The 24,593-nt window shown below is 37.8% G+C and overlaps 2 protein-coding genes and 2 long non-coding RNA genes across 4 annotated transcripts in view; all 4 read left to right on the forward strand.

The window, feature by feature from the left end:
- Nucleotides 1-7,326, forward strand: part of LOC122664482 (THO complex subunit 1-like) — a 112,369-nt gene extending 105,043 nt beyond the window's left edge. Inside the window, exons 20-21 of the mRNA XM_043860315.1 lie at nucleotides 55-207; nucleotides 6,595-7,326. Coding sequence (XP_043716250.1) covers nucleotides 55-207; nucleotides 6,595-6,852 — 411 coding nt within the window. The 3' untranslated portion in view covers nucleotides 6,853-7,326. The remainder of the gene's footprint in view (nucleotides 1-54; nucleotides 208-6,594) is intronic.
- Nucleotides 7,327-11,066: 3,740 nt separating this feature from the next.
- LOC122664483 lies at nucleotides 11,067-20,774 on the forward strand. The gene is made up of 2 exons (XR_006333340.1): nucleotides 11,067-11,169; nucleotides 20,489-20,774. It is a non-coding gene; the product is annotated as an uncharacterized LOC122664483 (long non-coding RNA).
- LOC122664484 lies at nucleotides 13,234-14,255 on the forward strand. The gene is made up of 2 exons (XR_006333341.1): nucleotides 13,234-13,391; nucleotides 14,055-14,255. It is a non-coding gene; the product is annotated as an uncharacterized LOC122664484 (long non-coding RNA).
- Nucleotides 20,775-20,994: 220 nt separating the features above from the next.
- On the forward strand, nucleotides 20,995-23,882 carry LOC122665859 (probable LRR receptor-like serine/threonine-protein kinase At3g47570). Its single transcript, XM_043861992.1, has 2 exons — nucleotides 20,995-22,711; nucleotides 23,445-23,882. The coding sequence occupies exons 1-2, from the start codon at nucleotides 20,995-20,997 to the stop codon at nucleotides 23,855-23,857; spliced, it is 2,130 nt and encodes a 709-aa protein (XP_043717927.1). The 3' UTR covers nucleotides 23,858-23,882.
- The last annotated feature ends 711 nt before the right edge of the window (nucleotides 23,883-24,593 follow it).

Here is a 24,593-nt window from a genome sequence, read left to right on the forward strand (position 1 = left end):
TACATGAATACATAATTTTCATAATTAATGAGGCTGACATGGGCATCAATGCAGTTTACTGAAAATGGTATCGAAGGGGTTGTGCCCCCGGAACTTCTACCATCAGAAGTCCGCTCCAAATATCATGCTAAGCCTAGTGAGAGGTCTAAACGTGCTAAGAAGGAAGAAGAAGCAAAAGGTGCTACTCAGCAAGTGGAAGAACACCAGGTATGTTCAGCAGGGCATGACACTCTTTAGGTTCTTCTGATTAAATCATCTTAGTTCTTGTGGAAGGACAAATTGCTGTGAACTTGGTAGACCCTCAATACTTATCTTGTGAAAGGCTATATTTCAAGGTTGTTAAAAGTATCTATGCAACCCTGGATTATCACCTCACTGGTTTCCAACCTGTGTACTCAATGACTTTGGTGAGGTCTGCTCTCAATCATGTTCCTTCTGAGCATGAAGATGTTTTATAATCATAATGACCAGCTCCGATACCTGTCTAATAATGCTGAAGTCGACCTCGAATCAGGGAAACCAGCGGCAGATCGATTGCAGCCAGGATCGATACAATGAAAAGAACAAATTAAAACTACAACGTTTTTTTTTATTTTTTTTTATTGCTACTTTTCTATTACATATGAAGAAGAACATAAAAAGGATCAGAAGAAGAAAGGGATATAGAAGAGAAGGGGGGGGGGGGGGTAGGGGAATGGGCCTCTCACCCACAGCTATTCCAGCTGTTGAAAAATGGAATTTCTCCCATAACCAATGGCAACAAGGCCTGAAAATTCTTTTCTCCAAAATCTGTTTCTTCATTACAATGGAAGCCTATTAATAGCTTAGGCAAGCTTACATTAGAAAATAGAAACTTCTAAAATAGAAACTTAGGAAAATAGAAACTACTAAACCCTAACTAAAATTGAAGGTAACTAAAATTAGAAACTACTAGGCTTTATAGTTCAGCCACATGCAAGAATAACTAAAATAGAAACTAATAGATTTAAGAATAACTAAAATAGAAACTAATAGATTTAGTAACTAGGTACTACTAAGAGAATAGTAACAAAATAAAATCAGATCTTCACACCAGCTGTCCATATCAGTCCCCAAATCACTGTTAACGTGAACAGTTACTCGGGTACTATTCATGTGAACAGTAAAAAAAATTTTCTTCTAATTTTCTGTTTTGGTCTCATATCTTCTCCATGCTTCTCTCTGGGCTGTCTCTGCCTTAGGTGATGCTCCATCGAACCAACAAAAACTTGCCACATAATCAAACCAGACTGCCTCTCATAGTAGTCGAATCCACAACCTTGCTGGGCTGGTTTTGGGGCTTGTTCCTGCAGGTACCTATGGACTTGTGATCTACATCAGCTCTCCCCATCTTGAAAAAAACTCGCTCTCGAGTTTGGTGGAGTTATCGAATTAGACTTGCATGATGAATCTTCAATTGGAAGTAGACTGCAACAACCGTCGATCTTGAGCCGCCTCTCTTTTGCTCTGATACCAAATAATGCAGAAGTCGACCTCGAACCAGGGAAACCAGAGGGAGATCGATTGCAGCCATGATCGATTAAATGAAAAGAAGAAATTAAAACTGCAACTCTTTTTTCTTTTAATTGCTACTTTTCTGTTACATATGAAGAAGAAAGGGATATAGAAGAGAAGAGGGGTAGGGGAATGGGCCTCTCACCCACAGCTATCCCAGCTGTTAAAACATGGAATTTCTCCCATAACCGATGGCAACAAGGCCTGAAAATTCTTTTCTCCAAAATCTGTTTCTTCATTACAATGGAAGCCTATTAATAGTTTAGGCAAGCTTACATTAGAACATAGAAACTTCTAAAATAAGAACTAATCTAAAATAGAAACTTAGAAAAATAGAAACTACTAAATCCTAACTAAAATTAGAAACTACTAGGCTTTATAGTTCACCCACGTGCAAGAATAACTAAAATAGAAATTAATAGATTTAGGCTCTATATGGTAACGCTTCTATTTTTTTTTCGTGTTTTTGGGTCCGGCACACTTTTTTGTGTTTCTGTACTTTTTGAGCGTTTCTGGGTCCTGAAATGCTGTATGGTAACCTTAAAAAAAAAAGTTTCTAAAACTTAGAAGAAACAGAAATCTGTATGGGTCACACTTAACACAATCGTTTTTGTTGTTTACCAAATTTTACATAATTATCACCTACACTATGGCTTTTATACTTACGATTTTTTAAGCAAAAAAAGCAAATTTTTTTTAGTAATGGTTCACACTTAACAGAATCTTCTTTTTTTGGTAAAAAAGAAACGAACCAAATCAATATAGTAATGAACTGGACATTTTCAAGTATATTCTTTGTACAAGCTGATATTTTCATCCGGTCAACAACAATAAAGAGATTATTTTTTCCATTCCATTCTCTGGTTATTGAATAAAAAAACCACAAAAACCATGATGATCAGAAAATAACAAAAAAGAGCTTATAATGTGAGTTCATTAGGGTAGAAAAATAAGGCAATAGGAAAAAAAATACAAAAAAGAACTCATGCAGCATTTTTTTTCCCACAAATTTCATTGCCATTGGCTTAACAAAGCATTAACATTTTAGGTACTACATTTACACAAGTCCGAAGAAGAGCAATCGGTTCAAACATGAGAACAGATCTCACAAATTTCAGTATCATTGGCTTAACAAGCATTCTAAGTTAATTCATAATTTAGATGAACAAGAAGCTTGATTGCTAATGGCTGACTGGTCATCATCTTGTCTGTCTCATTTCCTGCAATTGCAGTCCTGAATCTCCTCTCTAACTCTATCCTCATCTGTTGTCTGTCTAATATTGAAGTAGATAGAAGCCCTCTATTCTCTTCAAATCTATGCTCAGGGCTGTCTTCCTTTTTCTCTTTGGGCAGTGGTTGTTTCCAAAACAGTATTGCTAACATTCGCCGGATTTACTCCAGTACATCTTAGATGATTACAGGGGATTCAGGTCAGAAGCAGGCTTCATTATAGAAGAACAATGAGACTCAGAAAAATTAGGAGATCAAATCGTCAAATCTTCTCTTAAAACTGGAATTTCACACGAACACAAGATAGATTTGAATTCAGAAAGACTTGAACTCTGCTAAAGTAATCCATTAAAAAGAAGAAAGAAAAAAAAAAGAAAACATCAACTGCAGCTACACAGAGCAGAAGAAACCAAACCCAGATGTAGAAAACTACAAGAAGAAAGAAAGAAAGAGAAGCCCATCAAAATTCAATCCAATTACTGCAGAAAAAGAAAACCTTTAAGCAACTCGAAAAACCCAGAAAAAGAAAAATAAAATGATGTGAATGATCGAAGAATAAAAAAAAAATTAACTCACATGTCATCCATGAATTTGGCAGCGACCATGACACTGGTGATGGGCAATCGATGAACATTGAATGAATTGATGGGCAATGAGGGTTGCTTCTGTGAAAACCAATCCAGATAAACATAAGCGACAACGAAGCAAGACGGGGTGCAATTGGCGTACTTAGAGATCCTTTCCAGGTAGCTCTGTATTGAGATAGTGGGTTGGGTGAGGCCATGGAAGAAGAAACCAAACCCAGATGTAGAAAACTACAAGAAGAAAGAAGAAAGAGAAGCCCATCAAAATTCAATCCAATTACTGCAGAAAAAGAAAACCTTTAAGCAACTCGAAAAACCCAGAAAAACAAGAATAAAATGATGTGAATGATCGAAGAATAAAAAAAAAATTAACTCACATGTCATCCATGAATTTGGCAGCGACCATGACACTGGTGATGGGCAATCAATGAACATTGAATTAATTGATGGGCAATGAGGGTTGCTTCTATGAAAACCGATCCAGATAAACATAAGCGACAACGAAGCAAGACGGGCTGCAATTGGCGTACTTGGAGATCCTTTCCAGGTAGCTCTGTATTGAGATAGTGGGTTGGGTGAGGCCATGGAAGATGGAGATCTTCTGCTGCTCCAACTGCCGGTTCATGTCATTCGACTCGGCCACTCTCTGAAGCAAAGACGAGAGGAAGGTAATAACTTTGGGCATCTCATTAGGGTATTCGAGCTCAGCCATTGCTGTTATGATTGGGATTGTGAGTTGCAGAGATGCCAGTTTTTGAGAGCAGGTCAAGCTCGAACAAGATGAGAGTAGGTCGATCGTTGGGAGGGTTGCAGGTCGATCAAGTTGCAGCAGGTCGATTGGGAGGAGCAGCGGTCGAGCGTGAAGAAGATGAGAGTTGTGAGATTTTAGGATACATTTCAGGATTTCACCAAATGTTATGTTTTTTGGACAAACACCAGTATTGCCCTTCGTTAACTTAAGTGGGCACATGTTTCTCCGAAAATTTGAAGAAGTGCTTCTCTCAGGTGAGAAACACCAATTTGGTGTTTTGCAAATGTGTGCTAAAAGTGTGCCAAGTGCCCGGTTCGTTTCAAAAAAATAGAAAAACGAACCAGACTTGCCATACAGTTTTTAGCGTGTTTCTGTTCCAAAAAAGCAAAAAAACACCAAAAACACTAAAAAAGAACGTTACCATACAGACTTAGTAACTAGGTATTACTAAGAGAATAGTAACAAAATAAAATCAGATCTTCACACCAGCTGTCCATATCAGTCCCCAAATCACTGTTCACGTGAACAGTAACTCGGGTACTGTTTATGCGAACAGTAATTTTTTTTGTAATTTTCTGTTTTGGTCTTGTATCTTCTCCATGCTTCTGTCTGGGCTGTTGCTGCCTTAGGTGATGCTCCATCGAATCAACAAAAACTTGCCACATCATCAAACCCGGCTGCCTCTCACAGCAGTTGAATTCACAACCTTGCTGGGCTGGTTTTGGGGCTTGTTCCTTCGGGTACCTATGGACTTGTGAACTACATCACTTCTACAACACCAAAATTTGGGAAGGATACAAGTCAGGTACTGCAATGGCCGGAGCCTCGTGCACTGGGTACACCCTTTCTAATAGGGCGGGCCTTGGCACAACACAACAAGTCAGGTACCGCGTTTGTACTTTAAAAATGAATCTTGGACATGGGCATGGCTCTTGCTTTATGCTTCCAGTTAATGCAGCCAACAACTAGTGAGTATTACCAGGTGAGATAAAAGGGGAGAGTTGCCCTCTGTTGGATATTTACAGAGAAATGGAATATTCTCCTTTTATCCTTGGGGGTATTGTAGAAAATTTCTTCTCCAATTGCATTAGAGACACTCCTCGCTTGGGAAACTATCATCCTTGAACTTCTCCGAACCATACTAAGAAATATGAGGAAGTTTTTTTCCTCATTGTGTCTGTGTGGGGGGGGGGGGGGTTGGGGGGAGGAGAGGGAACATGTACCTGCACTCTGACAGCAGGTCGATATTAGAGTAGGAGAGCCAAAGTTGATTTTCCTTTCTATTCTCTTTGGGTATTTAAATGATTCCCTACACACCATTTTATTTTTTTGGTAAATAAGTATATTACCGAACCCCAAGAGGGGGCAGAGAAGAAAGAACCAAAGGACCAATGTACAAGAGGGAAAGGAAAAACAATGGGGGGGGGGGGGAGGAGAGAGAGAGAGAGAGAACAAAAGAAAAAAAAAGGGGGGGCGATCCTCTAGCCTACACAGAGGAGGAAGACCACAAAAGGGCAGTATTAAGGCCCCAAAAAGTCAAAATGTGTCTGTTCCTAAGGGTGTCCGAGAAGGGCCTTTGACGGATACATCTGATCTTGGAGGACACATCGAAGGAGATGGCTTTCCAAATCACATCGAAAGATCTAGAGTTGGAAGTCCATCTCCTGAGATTCCTCTCCGTCCAGATATGGTGAATAGCGGCGCTAAATACCAACTTCCCTATAGTGTCACAAGTGGAGTTCCCTCCAAAGGTTTTGAGCAGCCAAAGCCATTCATGGTCAAAACACCTGATCCTTCTGCTACACACACCATTTTATTAGAATGGCCAATCCTTTTTTTTTTTTTTGTGGGAAATAAAGCAAATTGTCTTGACCCGACCTTTCCAAGCAAAATCCAGAATGGTTACTCTGTGTGAACAGGAAGTGCAGAATATTGCCACCAGCAAAAAAAAAAAAAAAAAGTGGTTGGAACTCACTCAGGGAAACTCCCCCCCTCCCCCCCCCCCCCCCCAAACAATTTTTTTCTTTCTTTCTTTGTCTAGTTTTGTCTGTTAAGCTTCTCTATATCCCTGTGATTATTTCCTGTGACACCTCTATTAAAATTCTAACTCAATTAAAATATATAATTTCATTATATCTTTCTTCAAAATTAAAATAATGGAGAAAAAAGTGAGATTTGGTTTGTTCTCGTATATGGATGGCTAATGGATTTCTTTGATGAATGTCTACGAATACTGAGTCTCCAGGATTATGTTATTCTAGTTTAAGCTTCAAGTCCCAACCTGTTGATGAAGTGGCCTCACTCATTGATGTAGATGCAAGTCTTCTAGGATTTTCTTTTTCCCCTCGGACAGGTTTATGAGGAATGGCTAGCCCTTACTGAATGATGTCTAATATGATTCTTCCTTTTGGTTGAGCCCATTAAAAGACTCCTATATTAAGTTCTTCAAAGAATTAAGCATTCCTCGTGTTTACTTCTATTCTGTTGGTCTTCCAGAATACGACTCCTGCGGCAGAAAATGAAAATGGAGTAAATGCTGATCTGGAGGACTCAGTAGCACCAATTGAGACCGATGCCTCAGTCAATATCTCAGAGAGCGGAGCTCCAACACCTGATGAGAATCAGAAGCAGAGCCCTGATACAGAGATGGATAAGGAGGCAGGACAGTCAGAAATGGAAGGGGAAGTGGGAGTCGAGGCAGGGATGATAGATGGTGAGACAGATGCAGAGGGTGAACCAGATCCAGCAAGCTAAAAAATTGCAAGCTTTTCCCTTGAAGGGAGCTGAGAGAGACTCAGTTGCCAAAAGAATCAGGAATCCAATCCCGTAAGCTAAAAAAAGAAGTAATATTGTGTACAGCCCCTGTGCGCTCTCAGAGCAGTTATGGTGAATTGATAGCATTGAACAAGATCTGCTCCAGCATGCTAGCATTGGCGGAACATTCTTGTGCCTCAATGAACTTTCTCCATACTTCAATTGAGAGTATGTTTTATGTTCTGCCTAGGAGCAATGGTTCCTGCTGAGCACGGTATTTAGAGAATTTTAGGCAACGGATGAGGTTGATGATGGAGGGATTAAAAGTTTATAGTTTCAAGCAATTTGTGGAGTCTTTGTAAGAATTCTGTTGTGACTGGGTGCAAAGCTTTTCTGACAAGTACTACGTTTGGACTAAACATTTTTTATATGGTGAAACTAGGTGTTATTGTTGATTTAGAGAATGATTTTTACTATCTCGGAGGTATTTGCTCCCTAAATGCAATCTGCTTTGGGGAAAGAAATCAAGAGAGGAAGAAAAAGCATTGCTGTGTGGATCTAAGTAAAAAATGTTGTTTAGATTGCTCTACTTACTTTCATCAGTCCGCGTATATTAGTGTCTATTCCCACCATGTGACAGGAAGATTGGCCATTCCAACTGTTTCGTACATATGGGATACACTTCTTAGGGGTGTCAATTGGTTTAATTTTTCGTTTTTCGGTTTGGTTTTGGTTCGATTTAGAATACAATATGTACACATCGAAACCGAATTGAACTAAATTAATTTTTTTACCTCGAACCAAATTGAATTGGTTTGGTTTTGGTTTTGGTTTTGGTTTTCTGTATTTGGTTTCATTTGGTTTGTATATATTCTAGGTAATTTGGTTTCATTCCATTCATATACTTTCTTGGTAATTTGGTTTAACCTAATTCGATTCATTTCCTCAACTCGTACAAGACTTAAAAATGTTGCATATTGCCCTTGAAGAGTCAAGACACGAATGAGGAAACGAGTAGAAGAGCATAACTGCAGAAGAGAAGTGAGGAGAATCAATAGTCAAAGACACAGGTGGAACAGACGAAGTGAACTTAAATCTTAGAATTCATGTTTTAGTCGGTTTAGTTCGGTTCAAATGGAATCAAATAAAATTTTAATTTTGAAAACCAAGACGAATCAAATTATTTTGGTTTGATTCACAGCAGTTTTAAACAACCGGTTTCAATTACGGTTCTAAATTAACACCCTTAAATTACTTCTCATAACCTCTCCCTTAAAGTAGAGCTCTTTCTGCAACCACAAGTTCTTCCCTTCTTTAGTTTGGGTCTTGGCTGATCACTGTTTTTGGGTAAATTTATTTACCCTTTTAAGACTCATACACATCCATCCTTTCACTAAGGCTATGTTTGGTTGGAAGGGAAATTTTTGTAATCATTATCCTATGTGATTGTATAAAGTATTTAAATTTTATACCATATTTAGTAATGATACATTTTACATGTAATCTTTATTTTACTTTTTAAACCAAAGGGAAATAGATGCAAAGTAAAGTGAAATTTAATAACCAAATATAGTATGATTTGGAATTAGTGATATAGTCACAAGGGGTAATGATTACAAAAATTTCTTTTTTTAGTTTGAAAATTTTCATTTCCTTTTCCTTTATTTCCCCATGCAACCAAACGAAACCTAAGGATTGTGTCCCAGTCAGTTAGAGATTGGTCCTCAATGAGAGTGACAAAGCTACTTGCGTTAGTTTGGGGTGGAGGGGGGGGGGGTGACACTCTGGTTTGTATTGAAATTAGTTGATAACTGAATACTAATTTGCCAAAATCGAATTCTCAAACCATGATTATATTTCGCTCACTATAGCCACTCTACACCGACCAATGGTGTAACCCGTGCCTAGATTTGATGCATGTACATTATGGCCTCCCTTGGAGCGGTATAAAGACATACATGGCTCAATTTGAGGGACCCTGATCCTCTACTACCGAGCGTCATGCCCAAGTGGGGATAAGGCAGTCATTTACCGCCTTGTTGTGTCTTGGTAATAGAGTCTTATCGGGTAGCTCGGCAATAAAGGATTCAAATTGCAATTTGGGTCGTCTGACTCAAAGTTGGTGAATTTATCAAAATAACACCGAACCACCTTCGACTTTTGCCCTATACTTTTAGAGGTCGCCAATTATGTATTAGTTTTTTTAAAGGGCTTCTGCAGGTAAATACTAAATAGGTCCAGTGGGTTACTGGAGCCAAAACCTCATGAAAAATATGTGAGGCATTGGAGTGCCTTGCGAGCCAAGCACAGCCTGGCATGGCCAGCCGCTCACGCGGAGCCTGTACAGGCATGCCACCCAGCACACGCAGGGAGCCATGCCCCTTGCTGCTGCTGCTACTGGCCTGTGCCGCCATGTGCACTTGTGGCCTTGTGCCGCAGGCCATGTGCCCATTCAAGCTGCTGTTCCTAGGCCTTGTGGCCGTTGTGCCGCCCATGCGCGCACACATTGCTGCCCATTCGTGTGGCCATGAGACCCAGACGTTGCTGCCACTGTGTACACCTGTGTGTCCACTTTTGAAACCTCATGCTACCTCAAGAACTCCACTGCCATATCACTTTAATTTGCCACCTTGATGTCACATCATCCCTTAGTGGGCCCAGCTTATGCCACCATGCACCAACTCATAAAAATCATCATGTAGAACTTATCTAACATATACCAAGCGCATCAACGCGCACCTGAGCACGATGCCTGCCATAACATTGCCATGTAAAATGACGAAAATGCCCTTAGGCCATAAAAATACATCGAATACGTGTTGAATCACCTTGAAAGCATCCGAAACTCATCAGACGTATACTAAACACATCATCAACCATCAGAGCACATCATCTACCATACTAGGGCCAGTGCAAAATTACCAAGATGACCGCGGGCATCGAAACACAACACAAACACCAATGTACTGTTACCAACAATGACAACATATACGTACACCTCAAACACATTGAACACTGCCAAAGTCCAACAATATACGTACGTACATACGTAGATCACTTCAATAGTATTAATTCTTCATTGGAATGTTCAAATTCAACTCAAAGGAGGTCATGCATGTGCAATGTTTTCAACTGATCATCATCCATTTGCATTAATTATTGGACTATTTCGTAGTTCATCCTCTGCACTGTAAGACTAATAGAAGTGGGTGGGTCAGCAAGTAAGATATAGATATTCTCAGAGCCACAATTTGTTTCAATTCCTTCATGATAGTCTAATGGAACACAAAGTGAATTGGTTTTGATGTCACAGTTTTGCTATCAATTGACTCGATCAGTTGACTGTAAAAGTAATCTTGCAAGATTGACCGTTGTTGTCACGGTGTATATATATAGACTTTCCCATGAAGTGCTCAGAACGCGGGTTTGTCTTCTCATATTTTCGGATTTTCATCTTGTCAAGTGCGTGCAGCGCACTTTCTAGTGCATCGATCCGACAGTGGCCACCACACTTGAGAAAAATAAAAATGCTGGCCACCGGATGCACTTCATCACACTTGAGAAAATAAAAATTCCATATTTTCATGCCTAAATAAATTGCTACTGATGAGACTATAAATTTCAATTGATGAGATTATTAAGTTCAAAAACCCAACTCTACCAGAGTTCTGCTTCCTCCTCCTACTACTCCTACTACTTCTCCATAATCACCTTCAAATTTTAAGTCCATATGAGAGTTCTGCCTCCTCCTACTACTTCTACTTCTACGTCTACTTCTACTTCTACATCACCTCCAAAATTTCAGTCCATATATTATAACCCAGACAATACAAATTGATGGGTTCTACCTCGGTGGTTTTGTCCATTTTCACTATAATTAATGCCATTCTTCTTCTTCTTCTTCTTCTTCTCTGGTGTAGCAGCTGCTGCATGAGCTTGACAAATGAAACGGATCAACTAGCCTTGTTGGCCTTCAAGGCTCGCATTACCAATGATCCCTTTCATGTTGTGAGCTCCTGGAATAACTCCATCCCCTATTGCGAGTGGCCAGGCGTTATATGTGGTGGTCGTCGTCATCTAAACAGGGTCAGAGCCTTACGTTTACAATCCAGTTGGTGGGATCCGTGACTCCCGCGATAGGAAACCTCAGTTTCCTTGGAGAGATTTCGCTCTACAACAACAGCTTCCATGGTGAGATCCCTCGTGAAGTAAGCTTTCTGTTCAAGCTTCGTTTTTTATACCTATACAACAATTCATTTGGAGGGGAAATCCCACCCAACATATCACGTTGCTCCAACCTTATAGAACTCGATTTAAGTTACAACAATATTGTGGGGAAAATTCCAATAGAACTTGGCACCTTGTCGGAGCTTTAATACCTTGCATTCCATAAGAACAGATTGACGGGACAGATCCCACCTTCCATTGGGAATCTTTCATCCCTTTACACCATTTACGCAGCAGATAATGGTTTGAGTGGAAGTATCCCAGATTCCCTTGCCCAATTAACAAGATTAATGAATCTTGCCCTTCCTGAAAATAAGTTGTCTGGTACTATCCCTCCCACTATATATAACCTTTCCTCACTCAGTGTTTTTTATGTTGGAGATAATTATCAACTTCAAGGGAGTCTTCCACCGAATTTAGGCATCAGTCTTCCTAATCTACAGTGGTTTTCAGTTTCAGAAAATCAGTTTCATGGATCAATTCCAGTTTCTGTGTCCAATATGTATGAACTCGAATTATTTCAAACTAACGGAAACAGTTTTACTGGGAAAGTGACTATTCATTTTGGAGGCCTATCAAAACTCACCCGGCTTGTGTTGTTCTCGAATCATTTGGGAAGGGGGGGGGGCTGATGACCTGAATTTTGTCAACACATTGACCAACTGTAGTAGTTTAACACTTTTGGATCTTATTGATAATCGATTTGGTGGCGTGCTCCCCAACTCCATGGCAAACTTATCGACCCAACTGACAGAGCTCAGTCTGTCAAAAAATCAAATATATGGAGACATCCCAATGGGGATTGGGAACCTTGTAGGCTTACAAAGCCTAAACCTAATCGATAACTTACTAGAAGGAAGTATTCCGACTTCAGTTGGGAGACTTCAAATGCTACAAAGATTCTATTTAGATGGAAACAGATTCACAGGACCAATCCCTTCTTCTCTTGGAAACTTGACACTCTTGATTGATCTCGATTTAGGGGATAATCGCTTGCAAGGAAAAATACCTTCAAGTCTTGGAAATTGCAAATATTTGTCATGGTTGGTCCTTTCTGGTAATAGTCTCAATGGTATCATCCCTGGAAAGATATTTGAGCTTCCCACATTAATACAGCTAAACTTGAGTAGAAATTCTATCTTTGGTTCTCTACCTTTGGAAGTGAGTCGATTCACCAATCTTGAATTCCTAGATGTTTCCGAAAACATGTTGTCGGGAGAAATCCCTAGAATCCTTGGTGCTTGTACAAGCTTAGAGCACATTTATATGGAGGGTAACTTGTTTCAAGGATCTATTCCATCGTCTCTGAGTTCTCTAAGAGGTCTTCAAGATTTAGATCTTTCACACAACAACTTCTCTGGTTTTATCCCAAAGTATTTGGGTACATTTAAGTTTTTACGAAACTTAAATTTATCATCTAATCATTTTGAGGGTGAGGTACCAACAGACGGAGTCTTTAGAAATTTGAGTACAGTTTCAGTCATAGGAAGCAATAAGCTTTGTGGAGGCATAGCAGAACTTCATTTGCCAGCATGCCATACTCAAAAAGCAAAAGAAGATGGTAGGTCTCATGTTTTCAAGCTGATTGTCATCATATGTGGTTGTGGGGGCTCCCTATGTTTGATATTTATGACATTTTTTTTTCATTATGTACCGGAGAAGAAAAGAAAAGAAAGAAACTACTTTATCTTTGATGGAGGGTCGTCATTTTAAGATCTCTTATGCCCAACTCCTTAAAGCTACCGATGGATTTTCTTCTGCAAATTTGATTGGAGTGGGAAGTTTTGGTTCTGTGTACAAAGGAGTTCTCAATCATGGAGAAACTATTGTTGCAGTAAAGGTCCTCAACATAAGACAAAGAGGTGCTTCTAAGAGTTTCTTGGTTGAATGTGAATCCCTTAGAAACATCCGGCATCGTAATCTTATAAAGATCTTAACATCTTGCTCAAGTATAGATTTCGAAGGCAATGATTTTAAGGCTTTAGTATATGAGTTCATGCCCGGTGGGAATTTGGAGAGGTGGTTGCATCCACATGCAAATGGCATAGAAGATGAAAAAAGAAATTTAAATCTTGTTCAAAGATTGAATATTGCTATTGATGTGGCAACAGCATTGGATTATTTTCACCACCGTTGTCATACGCAGATTATTCATTATGATCTAAAGCCAAGCAATATTCTTCTCGATAGTGACTTAACTGCACATTTGGGTGATTTCGGGATATCAAAAATTCTTTCAAAAGCCACATGTAGATCTCAAAATCACACGAGCCCAATCAGATTAAAGGGATCTATTGGCTACATTGCGCCAGGTAGTGTACCTCTTTTATAGATATTTAACAATTTTTTCTACGTCTTTCAAAAGTTGTGACTGAGCTCACCTTAGTACGATGAATCTATTCTACTACAAACTTTAAGGTGTAATTACTATTTTCATATACATTTTGGGAAATATTTGGCCAATTCCTAAAGAAAAGTAAATATAATACCTCAAGTAATTGAAAAGTAATAATTATGCTTTTAATCTTAGTAATTATTTGAGTCTCTTTATTTCTACATCGAAGTTTTGACTGAATATTTCCTTACTGTAATCAAATCATACCTTGAATGCCATAAGTTACAAACTATGGTTTTCTAAAGAATCACGCATTTATTTTGTATAGGGTATTGGTAATTTTTGTATTACATATTAATGTGACCACATGTCACATTAAAGTCGTGCAATCAAATTACTTGGATATCATGACAACAAATAAGTTGTTGGATTTAGATCCACAACTATAGACGTTAGACAAGCCTATTTTCCTTGTATGAGTACTATAAAAATGAATTTGTAGATAACCTAACCTCTCTTGAGATGCATGCCATGTTATGTTATCCTTCCATATCAAGTTATTATTCTAGTTGAGACCAATAGACTTTGCTCATATTCTCATTAGTTATAAAAGTACTAACCTAAGATGCATAAATTACAGAGTATGGTGCAGGTGCTGATGTTTCAATGCATGGTGATGTCTACAGTTATGGGATTCTCTTGTTAGAGATGTTCACAGGGTAGCGGCCTACTCATGAAATGTTCAAAGATAACTTTAATCTTCACTACTGGGCTGAGATGGCTTTGCATGATGGAGTGATAGTTGTTGTCGACCCATCACTTCTCTCCATGGAAGAAGATGGAGAAGGAGAAGAACCAACTGTAACAAATATCACCGGAAGTCAGAGATGTAAGAAGGATAGAGTGCAAGAGTGTCTTAATTCAGTTATTAGAATTGGAGTTGCTTGCATAGTAGAATCACCGTGGGATCGAATGGATATAAACGATGTGGTCAAAGAGCTACATCTCATCAGAGACATTTATCTTGGAGTTGGCACTCACCGAGGAAGATGAACTAAAATAAGGGCTATGAACAGTGGTACGTCATCATTTCCTTCAAAAATTGAGTTTTATGTACTTGTTGATGAAGCTAAAACTTTTTTCTTCCATTCGAGTTAATTTTGCTTATAATCTTAATAATGTGACTACCAACTGCAATTAAATGAGACATTTGTGAAACATTGTGGTTTTATGTAGGTTTTCCTGTTGTTAGTAGTATATTCCTTAGCACTTCAACTAAGGCCTAGGTTAGAAATCAAAATGTTTCATTTTTTTTCGACTTGAAAACCTAGGTTTCGGCTAATTATCAATTGGGAAGAGAAAGCTTCCTTTTTTTTTTTCCTTTTGTGCTCCTTTGTCTATCTCTTTATTTCTTTTTGTTATTCTTGTAAGGCTCAAAATGGACGCAAAATCCTTCGGAAAGCTTATTTAATTAGATATTATCATTAAATGTCGTTTAAGTTTCAGTTTATTTTATTTATTTATTAATTTATTTATTTTTGATAGGCTAGGGTTACTTTCCATGGAAATTAAGAAGCTAGACAACTGAAAGTACAAAGATAGATTGAAGGCAACTAGTACATTGGCTACAACAACAAGAATCCAATAATGACCGTGATCGAGATCTTTTTTTCTCTCTTTTTGGATTTGAATGAGCATGTTTTTAAGTATGTTCATGAAGAAATAATTGGGTATCCTCAGGACATTATGTTTTCACATTATGTATGAGCAATTTGGTTAATAGATAGTCCACAATTTGATAACTACACTTTTTCAAAAAAGCTCTACATTGTTGACTAATGTTGACACCGTTAAGAAGAGTCTTCTCACCGTGTGGAATGGGAACGGGAATGCTTTAAATAAAAAATAGAATTAAAGGGAGGGAGGTGGAGTAAGCATTTCCCATTCCACAAGGTGAAGACTCTTCTTAAGGATGTCAAAATGGAACCGAAATCGAATATTGGAATCAGAATCGATCGTTTATGATCGAACCGAATCGCACCGTAGAAAAATGATCTGGTTTTGATTTTATAGGTTCTCTTTCTGGTTCGGTTTTGATTTTCACGGTCAAACCGCGGTTCTAAACCGAATAAGAAATCGGAAAAATAGAATAGAAGTCGATACCTCTTACTTTAATACTAACCCATGCATCAATTGGATTAATTAATAATATATAATTACTTTAAACATGAAACATAAAATAAGTAAAATGTCATGGGTTAACCATATATTATATTTGTTCAGTAAGAATTGAAAATTATGGATGATGTTAAAATGGATTAACAAAATCCTACTATTTAATAGAAGAAATAGTTTGTTCATCATGTGAGAGTGGAGGAGAAAAAAAAATGGAAAACAAATAATAGAAAAGAAAAAGGACGGGGGAAGATGGGAAGCTTTTTATTTTTTATCATATAGGCATAGGAAATATGATGAGTGAGGAAAACCAGGAGAGAATGGGGAAACACAGGAATATAAAGGCTTGAAAACCAAGGTTGTCGTCATTATTGTTTCCCAAAACGATACTACACAAATCGCATGTAAACCGATTGTGAGTTGGATAATGAAAACCGAATAGAAACCGATAAAATCGGACCGTATGCAAAACGATTCTGATTTTAGCTGATTTTTATTCGGTTCAGTTTTGATTTCACCTTATCAAAATGTAAACCGCACCGCAACCGAACCGAATAACTAGAACCGCACCGTTTGACACCCTTAATGTCTCTTCTTCCTTAAGACCATGGTTTGGGGAATTGGTATCTGATCGATTGATTTGTAACTGTATCGGTATTGATATCGGTGGGGTTCCTGACTGATCTATAGTGATGGATTGGTACGAAACAAGGGTAAAAATGTAATAAAAAAAAAAATCAGATTTTTTGAAGAATACAGAGATAAACTTGTCCGATCCAGATCAATGAGGACCGATATCGGATGGGTTTCGACCGAGACCGATATCAATACCGATTACTAAAATCCTACTCGATAATCTCATTTAAATGATGATGACCCTCTTCTTGATGACTTTTATTTGCATAAGAGGCTCAGAACCTCAATTTATTTCATACGGTGATGACTTCTCTGGGAGACTTTAATTTGCATACGATATTATGCTCAAAGCCTCAATTTGTTTCTTTCATGATAGACTAATGGAAGTGGGTCACCAATCTGTTGAAACAGATTAACTTATTAAAATTTGATTCTGAAATCTGGTGAAACCAAAAACATTCGGTGTCAAAAGTGAGAAACGATGCATTTGTGTATAGGGTATGATGAGTCCTAATTTGAATCAACCAATCAATGGATGACATGTGGAGGATCGGTCTATAGCCGATCCAACCTTCGACCAAAGTAAGCTGTGAGGAATGTAAAAGAGTGAACAACACGCATTACCGGTTCGCCGATCAAATGAACCCGAATCGAACGCCGAGTCAACTCAGATCAGGCTAGTCCACCGGATCGGATTCAGAACTCTAGAATGCCTAAGACGGTTAATTAACCTAACCACCAGCCTGGTAGGGTCAAGATCGTACTTTCTACATGACTTCTAACCCAACAGGTGTTAAGCTCAGAAAGTGACACCTAGGACTACATGGACCTGAAACTACCGTCCATGAATAGGTAATTCACACACCGATCCAATAATCCAAAGCTATAAATAGTCACACCTATCCCAGGTAAAAGGGGACTCTCTAGCTCATTTCAAGCTCTTGGAATTTGAGAGTTTATCTGCGGCAGAGGTCTAACTTAGGCCTCGAAATGTGCAAATCGGCTCAGGCCGGCACTCTGTTGTCTTGTGTTGTCTGCTTGTGCACTTCAACTCGACTCGACTAGATGGATGACAACTCGGATTTCACCTCAACAGGTGTCATTCACTAAATCAATACTTCCACCATTTTTCAAACCTTCAGGTTTACAAATTCAGTATTCAAGCCATGGCCATCTTTTGTTTAGCATTTTCATGGGAAGGTGGGAACTGGGAAAACCCCAAAATATTGTTGCATCTGAGTCACCCATTACATTAACAAAAGCTTCCCTCAGAAACTGTTCAAAACGTTTCTCTAATATGGGATGAGACAAAAGCACATGGAGATTTTGGAGTATTAAACAAAACTACAAATGCTTGTTGTCTGTTATGGAGATGATGAGTAGAACTATATAGTTCCGATTTTTAGCACTCCCAAGTCCCATCTTGTGGTGTTTTTGAAGTAGAGTGTTATGCATGATCTTCATCAATACCTGATACCATTAAGAGATTTCATAGGAATCATCCATCTATGATGTGTCTCATTGGTTTCTTCTTCTTCTTTTTTTTTTTTTTTTTTTTTTGGGTAGAGATTTCTTCTTCTTCGCCTTCACCTTTGTTGGCGATCTATATGGAGCACTGTCAAGCTTCTTCTCCAACGGTCCTATTTCAATCAATTTGGGTTTTTCTAGGTTGCATCCTTAAAGGGTAAATTAATCATTTAAACTTCTCAAGTTTTAATTGAATAATTTATAAAGGTAAAATGGACTTTTTCATTCAACCACTAACACTAAACTAATATCATCAAGTTTCATGCGGCTTCAAGTAACAGTTTCAAACTTTGGGAGTGTCAAGCAATCCGGCCATGGCAAAGGGGTGCACAAGTAATTTATCAAAAAATATATATATTACTAAAAATATATTGTTAGCTTAAAATTTGGGAAAGAAATTAAATGGAGCTTCCCTAGTTGCAGAAAATGCAATGATAGGATCATTGAATCAAAAGAAAGTTCCAAATCCAATTAATATGAGCAAGTGGTTCCATGGTAAGTCGTTAATGACTCAAACGAATTCAGCAATGTTGATTGGCTCGTCTTCTTCTGACATCTGTCTATCACTTTATTGACTTGGTAAGAATTGAAGAAGTTTACTGATGGTTAATTAGTGATAGGCTATTTCACAGTTCATCCTTTGCACTGTAAGTTTAATAGAAGTTGGTCACCAAGTATCATGATTGAATGTTACTGTCATGGCATTAGACACAAAAACGACTTGACTTTTATGTCACACTTTCAATATCAATTGACTGATCAACTTCATTGTTTTTACACCTTATTGAGAAATAGATTAAAATATATTTCAGTTAAGACTGATCTGTTAGTTAGTGATCAAAAAATGATTAGTGATCGATAACAGTCGAAATGTTCATTGACCAACGAACGGTCAGATGACGAACTAACAGTGACCGATAAACATTCAGTGATCGATGAACGGTTAGCAGGGTGGTTATAATCAATTCTCAAAGAAGTGGATAGTTGTGAAACTACCTGGCAACTACAAAAATCACCTGAACTGCCAAGAATACCTATAAAAGAGAAATTCAAAAACAAAAGAAGACACCCAAAAAATCAACACAAGAAGTAATTATTTTATCTTCTTTTTTTTTTTTTTTTTTTAAATCTTAGAAGTAATGTAATGTAGATATTTCTCCAGCAATATGTCTTTTGGCTTGATTAAAAAGACATCCATTATCATCAAGTTGTAAGCTTCAACAGTTCGTAGTTGACAAGTTGTGAAGTCTTCAACAAATTCGTTTGTGCGAAGTAAACAATTTGATCGTAGAGTAGTAGTGTAAATACCAAGTTGTAAGTCTCATTAATTCAGATTTGGCAAGTTGTAAAGACTTCAACAGATACGTTCTGCAAAGTAAGCAATTTGATTTCTTCTTTGTCTTCTTCTTCTTCTTGGCATTGCAATCTTTACATTTAAAAATCTTTGGAAAGACGTAGACATTTATAAGAACCCATTCTATCATGATTACAAGTCATATTCAATTCATTTTATGGCACGCCTGCGCATCTTTAACTCACGCTGTCGAATGCCTTAAAAAAAAAAAAATAGTGGAAACACATTGATTGTTGTCATCACAATTTTTCCATCAATTAACGCGGTTGCCTGTGAAAGTAGTCGTATGAAATACGGTGATGACTTTGGAAGAAACTCAGAGCCTCAATTGGTTTCCATCGTGGTAGACTACTAATGGAAGTGGATCATCAAGTAGCAGGATTGACCGTTGTTGACACGGTATAAGCTAGACACACAGTAATTAAATTGCTGGTTGACACGCAATGGCGAATTTCAAGTCATGCATTTGCATTAATTAAAAAAAATCTTTGTCTACAAGTCTTCCATATAATAGTGATGGAGAAGTGGCCGGTGGGTCACCAGGTAGCAGGATTAATGATTGTTGTTGTGACGGCATAATGGAAGTAGACGTCGTATTGCATAGCATACGGTGATCATGACCCTCTTCTTAATTAATTGAGGACTTTAATTTGCATAAGATGCTTAGAATCTCATCATCAATTTGTTTCTTCAATTCCATAGTATACTAATCCTAATCCTGAGGGTGGGTTCGTCTTCTCATATTTTCATGCCTAAATTATTGCAATTGATGAGACTATAAATTGAAATTGATGAGACTAATAAGTTCGATCATAAACCAAACTCTTCATCCAGAGTTCGATCTGCTTCCTCCTACCACTCCTACAACTTCTCCATCACCTCCAAATTCATGGGTTTTACTTTGGTGGTTGTGTCCAATTTCATTACTAATGTCATTCTTCTTCTTCTTCTTCTTCTTCTTCTTCTTTGGTGCAGCAGCTGCATGAGCTTGCTGGCAAATGGAACGGATCGGCTAGCCTTGCTGGCTTTCAAGGTTCACAAAACAAAAGATCCCTTTCATGTTGTGAGCTCCTGGAATGACTCCATCCCCTATTGCGAGTGGCCAGGCGTTATATGTGGCGATCGTCATCGTCGTCATACAAACAGGGTCAGTGCCTTACATTTACAGTCCAGTGGGTTGGTGGGATCCATGACTCCAGAGATAGGAAACCTCAGTTTCCTTCAAGAGATTTCGCTCTACAACAACAGCTTCCATGGTGAGATCCCTCGTGAAATAAGCTTTCTGTTCAGGCTTCGTCATTTGAAATTATTCAACAATTCGTTTGAAGGGGTAATCCCACCCAATATATCACGTTGCTCTAACCTTATAGAACTCCATTTAGCTTTCAACAATATTGTGGGGAAAATTCCAGTCGAACTTGGCACCTTGTCAAAGCTTCAATTCCTTTTTTTACATGACAACAGATTGACCGGACAGATCCCAACTTCCTTTGGGAATCTTTCATCCCTTGACACTATTTCCATATCATTCAATGATTTAAGTGGAAGTATCCCAGATTCCCTTGGCCAATTGACAAGATTAACGTTTCTCACACTTTGTGTAAATAACTTGTCTGGTACTATCCCTCCCACTTTATATAATCTTTCCTCACTCGGTGTTTTTGATGTTGGAGAAAATTATCAACTTCAAGGGAGTCTTCCACCTTATTTAGGCATCAGTCTTCCTAATCTAAGTTGGTTTTCAATTTCAAGAAACCAGTTTCATGGACCAATTCCAATTTCTGTATCCAATTTGTCGCAACTCGAACTATTTCAAACTAGCGATAACAGTCTTACTGGGAAAGTGACTATTCATTTTGGAGGCCTATCAAAACTCAATTGGCTGTCAATGTTCTCCAATCATTTGGGAAGTGGGGGAGGGGCTGATGACCTGAATTTTATCAACACATTGACCAACTGTAGTAGTTTAACACATTTGGTAGTTCAAGACAATCGGTTTGGTGGTGAGCTCCCCATCTCCATAGCAAACTTATTGACCCAACTGACAAAGCTCAGTCTGTCAAGCAATCAAATATCTGGAAACATCCCAATGGGGATCGGAAACCTTGTAAGCTTACAAGGCTTGGGCCTATCCGATAACTTACTAGAAGGAAGTATTCCGACTTCAATTGGGAGACTTCAAATGCTACAAATATTCTACTTAGATGGAAACAGATTCACGGGACCAATCCCTTCTTCTCTTGGAAACTTGACACGCTTGATTGAACTCGATTTAGGGGATAATCGCTTGCAAGGAAAAATACCTTCAAGTCTTGGAAAATGCAAATATTTGTCATGGTTGAGTCTTTCAGGTAATAGTCTCAATGGTATCATCCCCAGAGAGATATTTAAGCTTCCCACATTATTCCTACTAAACTTGAGTAGAAATTCTTTTCTTGGTTCTCTACTTGTGGAAGTGGGTCGTCTCACCAATCTTGAAATTCTAGATGTTTCTAAGAACAAATTATCAGGAGAAATCCCTAGCACCCTTGGTGCTTGTACAGGCCTAGAGCAACTTTTTATGGAGGGTAACTTGTTTCAAGGATCTATTCCATCGTCTCTGAGTTCTCTAAGAGGTCTTCAAGATTTAGATCTTTCACACAACAACTTCTCTGGCTTTATCCCTAAATATTTGGGTATATTTAAGTTTTTACAAAACTTAAATTTATCATCTAATCATTTGGAGGGTGAGGTACCAACAGATGGAGTCTTTAAAAATTTGAGTGCAGTTTCAGTCATTGGAAACAATAAGCTTTGCGGAGGCATACCAGAACTTTATTTGCCAGCATGCCATACTCAAAAATCAAAAGAATACGGTAGGTCTCATGTTTTCAAGCTGATTGTCATCATATGTGGTTGTGGGGGCTCTCTATGTTTGATATTTATGATATTTTTTTTCATTATGTACCGGAGAAGAAAAGAAAGGAAAGAAACCACTTTATCTTTGATAGAGGGTCGTCATTTTAAGATCTCTTATGCCCAACTCCTTAGAGCTACCGATGGATTTTCGTCTACAAATTTGATAGGAATGGGAAGTTTTGGTTCTGTGTACAAAGGAGTTCTCAATCATGGGGAAACTATTGTTGCAGTAAAGGTCCTCAACATCAGACAAAGAGGTGCTTCTAAGAGTTTCATGGTTGAATGTGAATCCCTGAGAAACATCCGGCATCGTAATCTTGTAAAAATCTTAACATCTTGCTCAAGTATAGATTTTGAAGGCAATGATTTTAAGGCTTTAGTATATGAGTTCATGTCCGGTGGGAATTTGGAGAGGTGGTTGCATCCACATGCAAATGGCATAGAAGATGAACAAAGACATTTAAACCTTGTTCAAAGATTGAATATTGCCTTCGATATGGCAACAGCATTGGATTATCTTCACCACCGTTGTCATATGCAGATTATTCATTGTGATCTAAAGCCAAGCAATATTCTTCTCGATGGTGACTTGACTGCATATTTTGGTGATTTTGGGATATCAAGAATTCTTTCAAAAGCCACAAGTAGATCTCAAAATCACACAAGCTCAATCGGAATAAAGGGATCTATTGGCTACATTGCGCCAGGTAATGTACCTCTTTTACTGAACTATTATAATTTTTTAAACTTCTTTCAAAAGTTGTGACTGAGCTCACCTTAGTACAATGAATCTAATATTTGTCTTGCCTATTCTACTGCAAACTTTAGGGCGTAATTAATGTTTTCATATACATTTTGGGAAAACTTTAGTCTCTTCGTAAAGAAAAGTAAATATAATATCTCAAGTAATTGAAAACTACTAATTATGCTTTTAATCTTAGTAATTATTTTAAGTCTCTTTATTTCAACATCAAAGTTTTAACGGCATATTTCCTTACTCTAATCAAATCATACCTTGAATGCCATGAGTTAAAAACTATGGTTTTCTAAATTAAGAATCATGCATTTATTTTGTATAGGGTATTGGTAGTTTTTGTAGTACATAAATTAATGTGACCACATGTCATATTAAAATCGTGCAATTATATTACTTGGATATCATTATAATAGATGATTTGTTGGATTCAGATCCATTACCATAGACGTTAGAGGGGCCTATTTTTCTTGTATGAGCACTATAAAAATGAATTTGAAGATACCCTAACCTCTCTTGAGATGCATGCCATGTTATGTTATTCTTCTAGTTAAAACCGATAAACTTTACTTCTATTCTTTCTAGTTATTCTTCTATGTCATGTTATTCTTCCGGTTGAGACCAATAGACTTTGCTCCTATTCTTAGTAGTTATAAAAGTATTAACCTAAGATGCATAAATTACAAAGTATGGTGCAGGTGCTGATGTTTCAACGCATGGTGATGTCTACAGTTATGGGATTCTCTTGTTAGAGATGTTCACAGGAAAGTGGCCTACTCATGAAATGTTCAAAGATAACTTTAATCTTCACTGCTGGGGTGAGATGGCTTTGCATGATGGAGTGATGGTTGTCGTCGACCCATCACTTCTCTCCATGGAAGAAGATGGAGAAGGGGAAGAAACAACTATAACAAACATCACTGGAAGTCAAAGATGCAAGAAGGATAGAGTGCAAGAGTGCCTTAATTCAATTATTAGAATTGGAGTTGCTTGCTCAGCAGAATCACCATGGGATCGAATGGACATAAACGATGTGGTCAAAGAGCTACATCTCATTAGAGACATTTATCTTGGAGTTGGCACTCACCGAGGAAGATGAACTATTATAAGGGCTATGAACAATGGTAAGTCATCATTTCCTTCAAAAATTGAGTTTTATGTACTTGTTGATGAAGCTAAGACTTTTTTCTTCCATTCGAGTTCATTATGCTTTTAATCCTAGTAATTTGAATACCAACTACAATTAAATAAGGATTTGTGAAACATTGTAGTTTTCTTTAGGTTTTTCTATTGTAAGTGGTATATTCCTTGGCTCTTTAACCAAGGCCTAGGTTAGAAATTAAAATGTTTCATTTATTTTTTCAACATGAAAACCTAGGTTTCGGCTAATTATCAATTGGGAAGAGAAGTCTTCCTTTTATTCCTTTTGTGCTCCTTTGTCTATCTCTTTATTTCTTTTTGTTATTCTTGTGAGGCTCTAAATGGATGCAAAATCCTTCCGAAAGCTTATTTAGATAAATGTCATTTAGGTTTCATCTTATTTTATTTATTTATTAATTTATTTATTTTTGGTAGGATAGGGTTACTTTCCTTGGAAATTGAGAAGCTTGACAATTGAAAGTACAAAGATAGATTGAAGGCAACTATTACATTGGCTACAACAAGAAGAATTCCAATAATGACCATGAGATATTCTCTCTCTGGTTGGATATGAATGAGCATGTTTTCAAGTATGTGCATGAAGAAATAATTGGGAGCCTTCAGGACAATATGTTTTGGCTGTAATAGTACTTGTGAAGGGAGTGTCTGTTGTAGATATAGTTTGTCAAGTGTAC

The sequence above is a fragment of the Telopea speciosissima genome, chromosome 6, assembly GCF_018873765.1.
Source record: "Telopea speciosissima isolate NSW1024214 ecotype Mountain lineage chromosome 6, Tspe_v1, whole genome shotgun sequence".
Taxonomy (NCBI): domain Eukaryota; kingdom Viridiplantae; phylum Streptophyta; class Magnoliopsida; order Proteales; family Proteaceae; genus Telopea; species Telopea speciosissima.

Coding starts and splice junctions, on each gene's coding strand:
- LOC122665859 (XM_043861992.1), top strand. CDS start 20,995: ATGTTCTCCAATCATTTGGGAAGTGGGGGAGGGGCTGATGACCTGAAT. Junction 22,712..23,444: donor TATTGGCTACATTGCGCCAG/GTAATGTACCTC, acceptor CATAAATTACAA/AGTATGGTGCAGGTGCTGAT.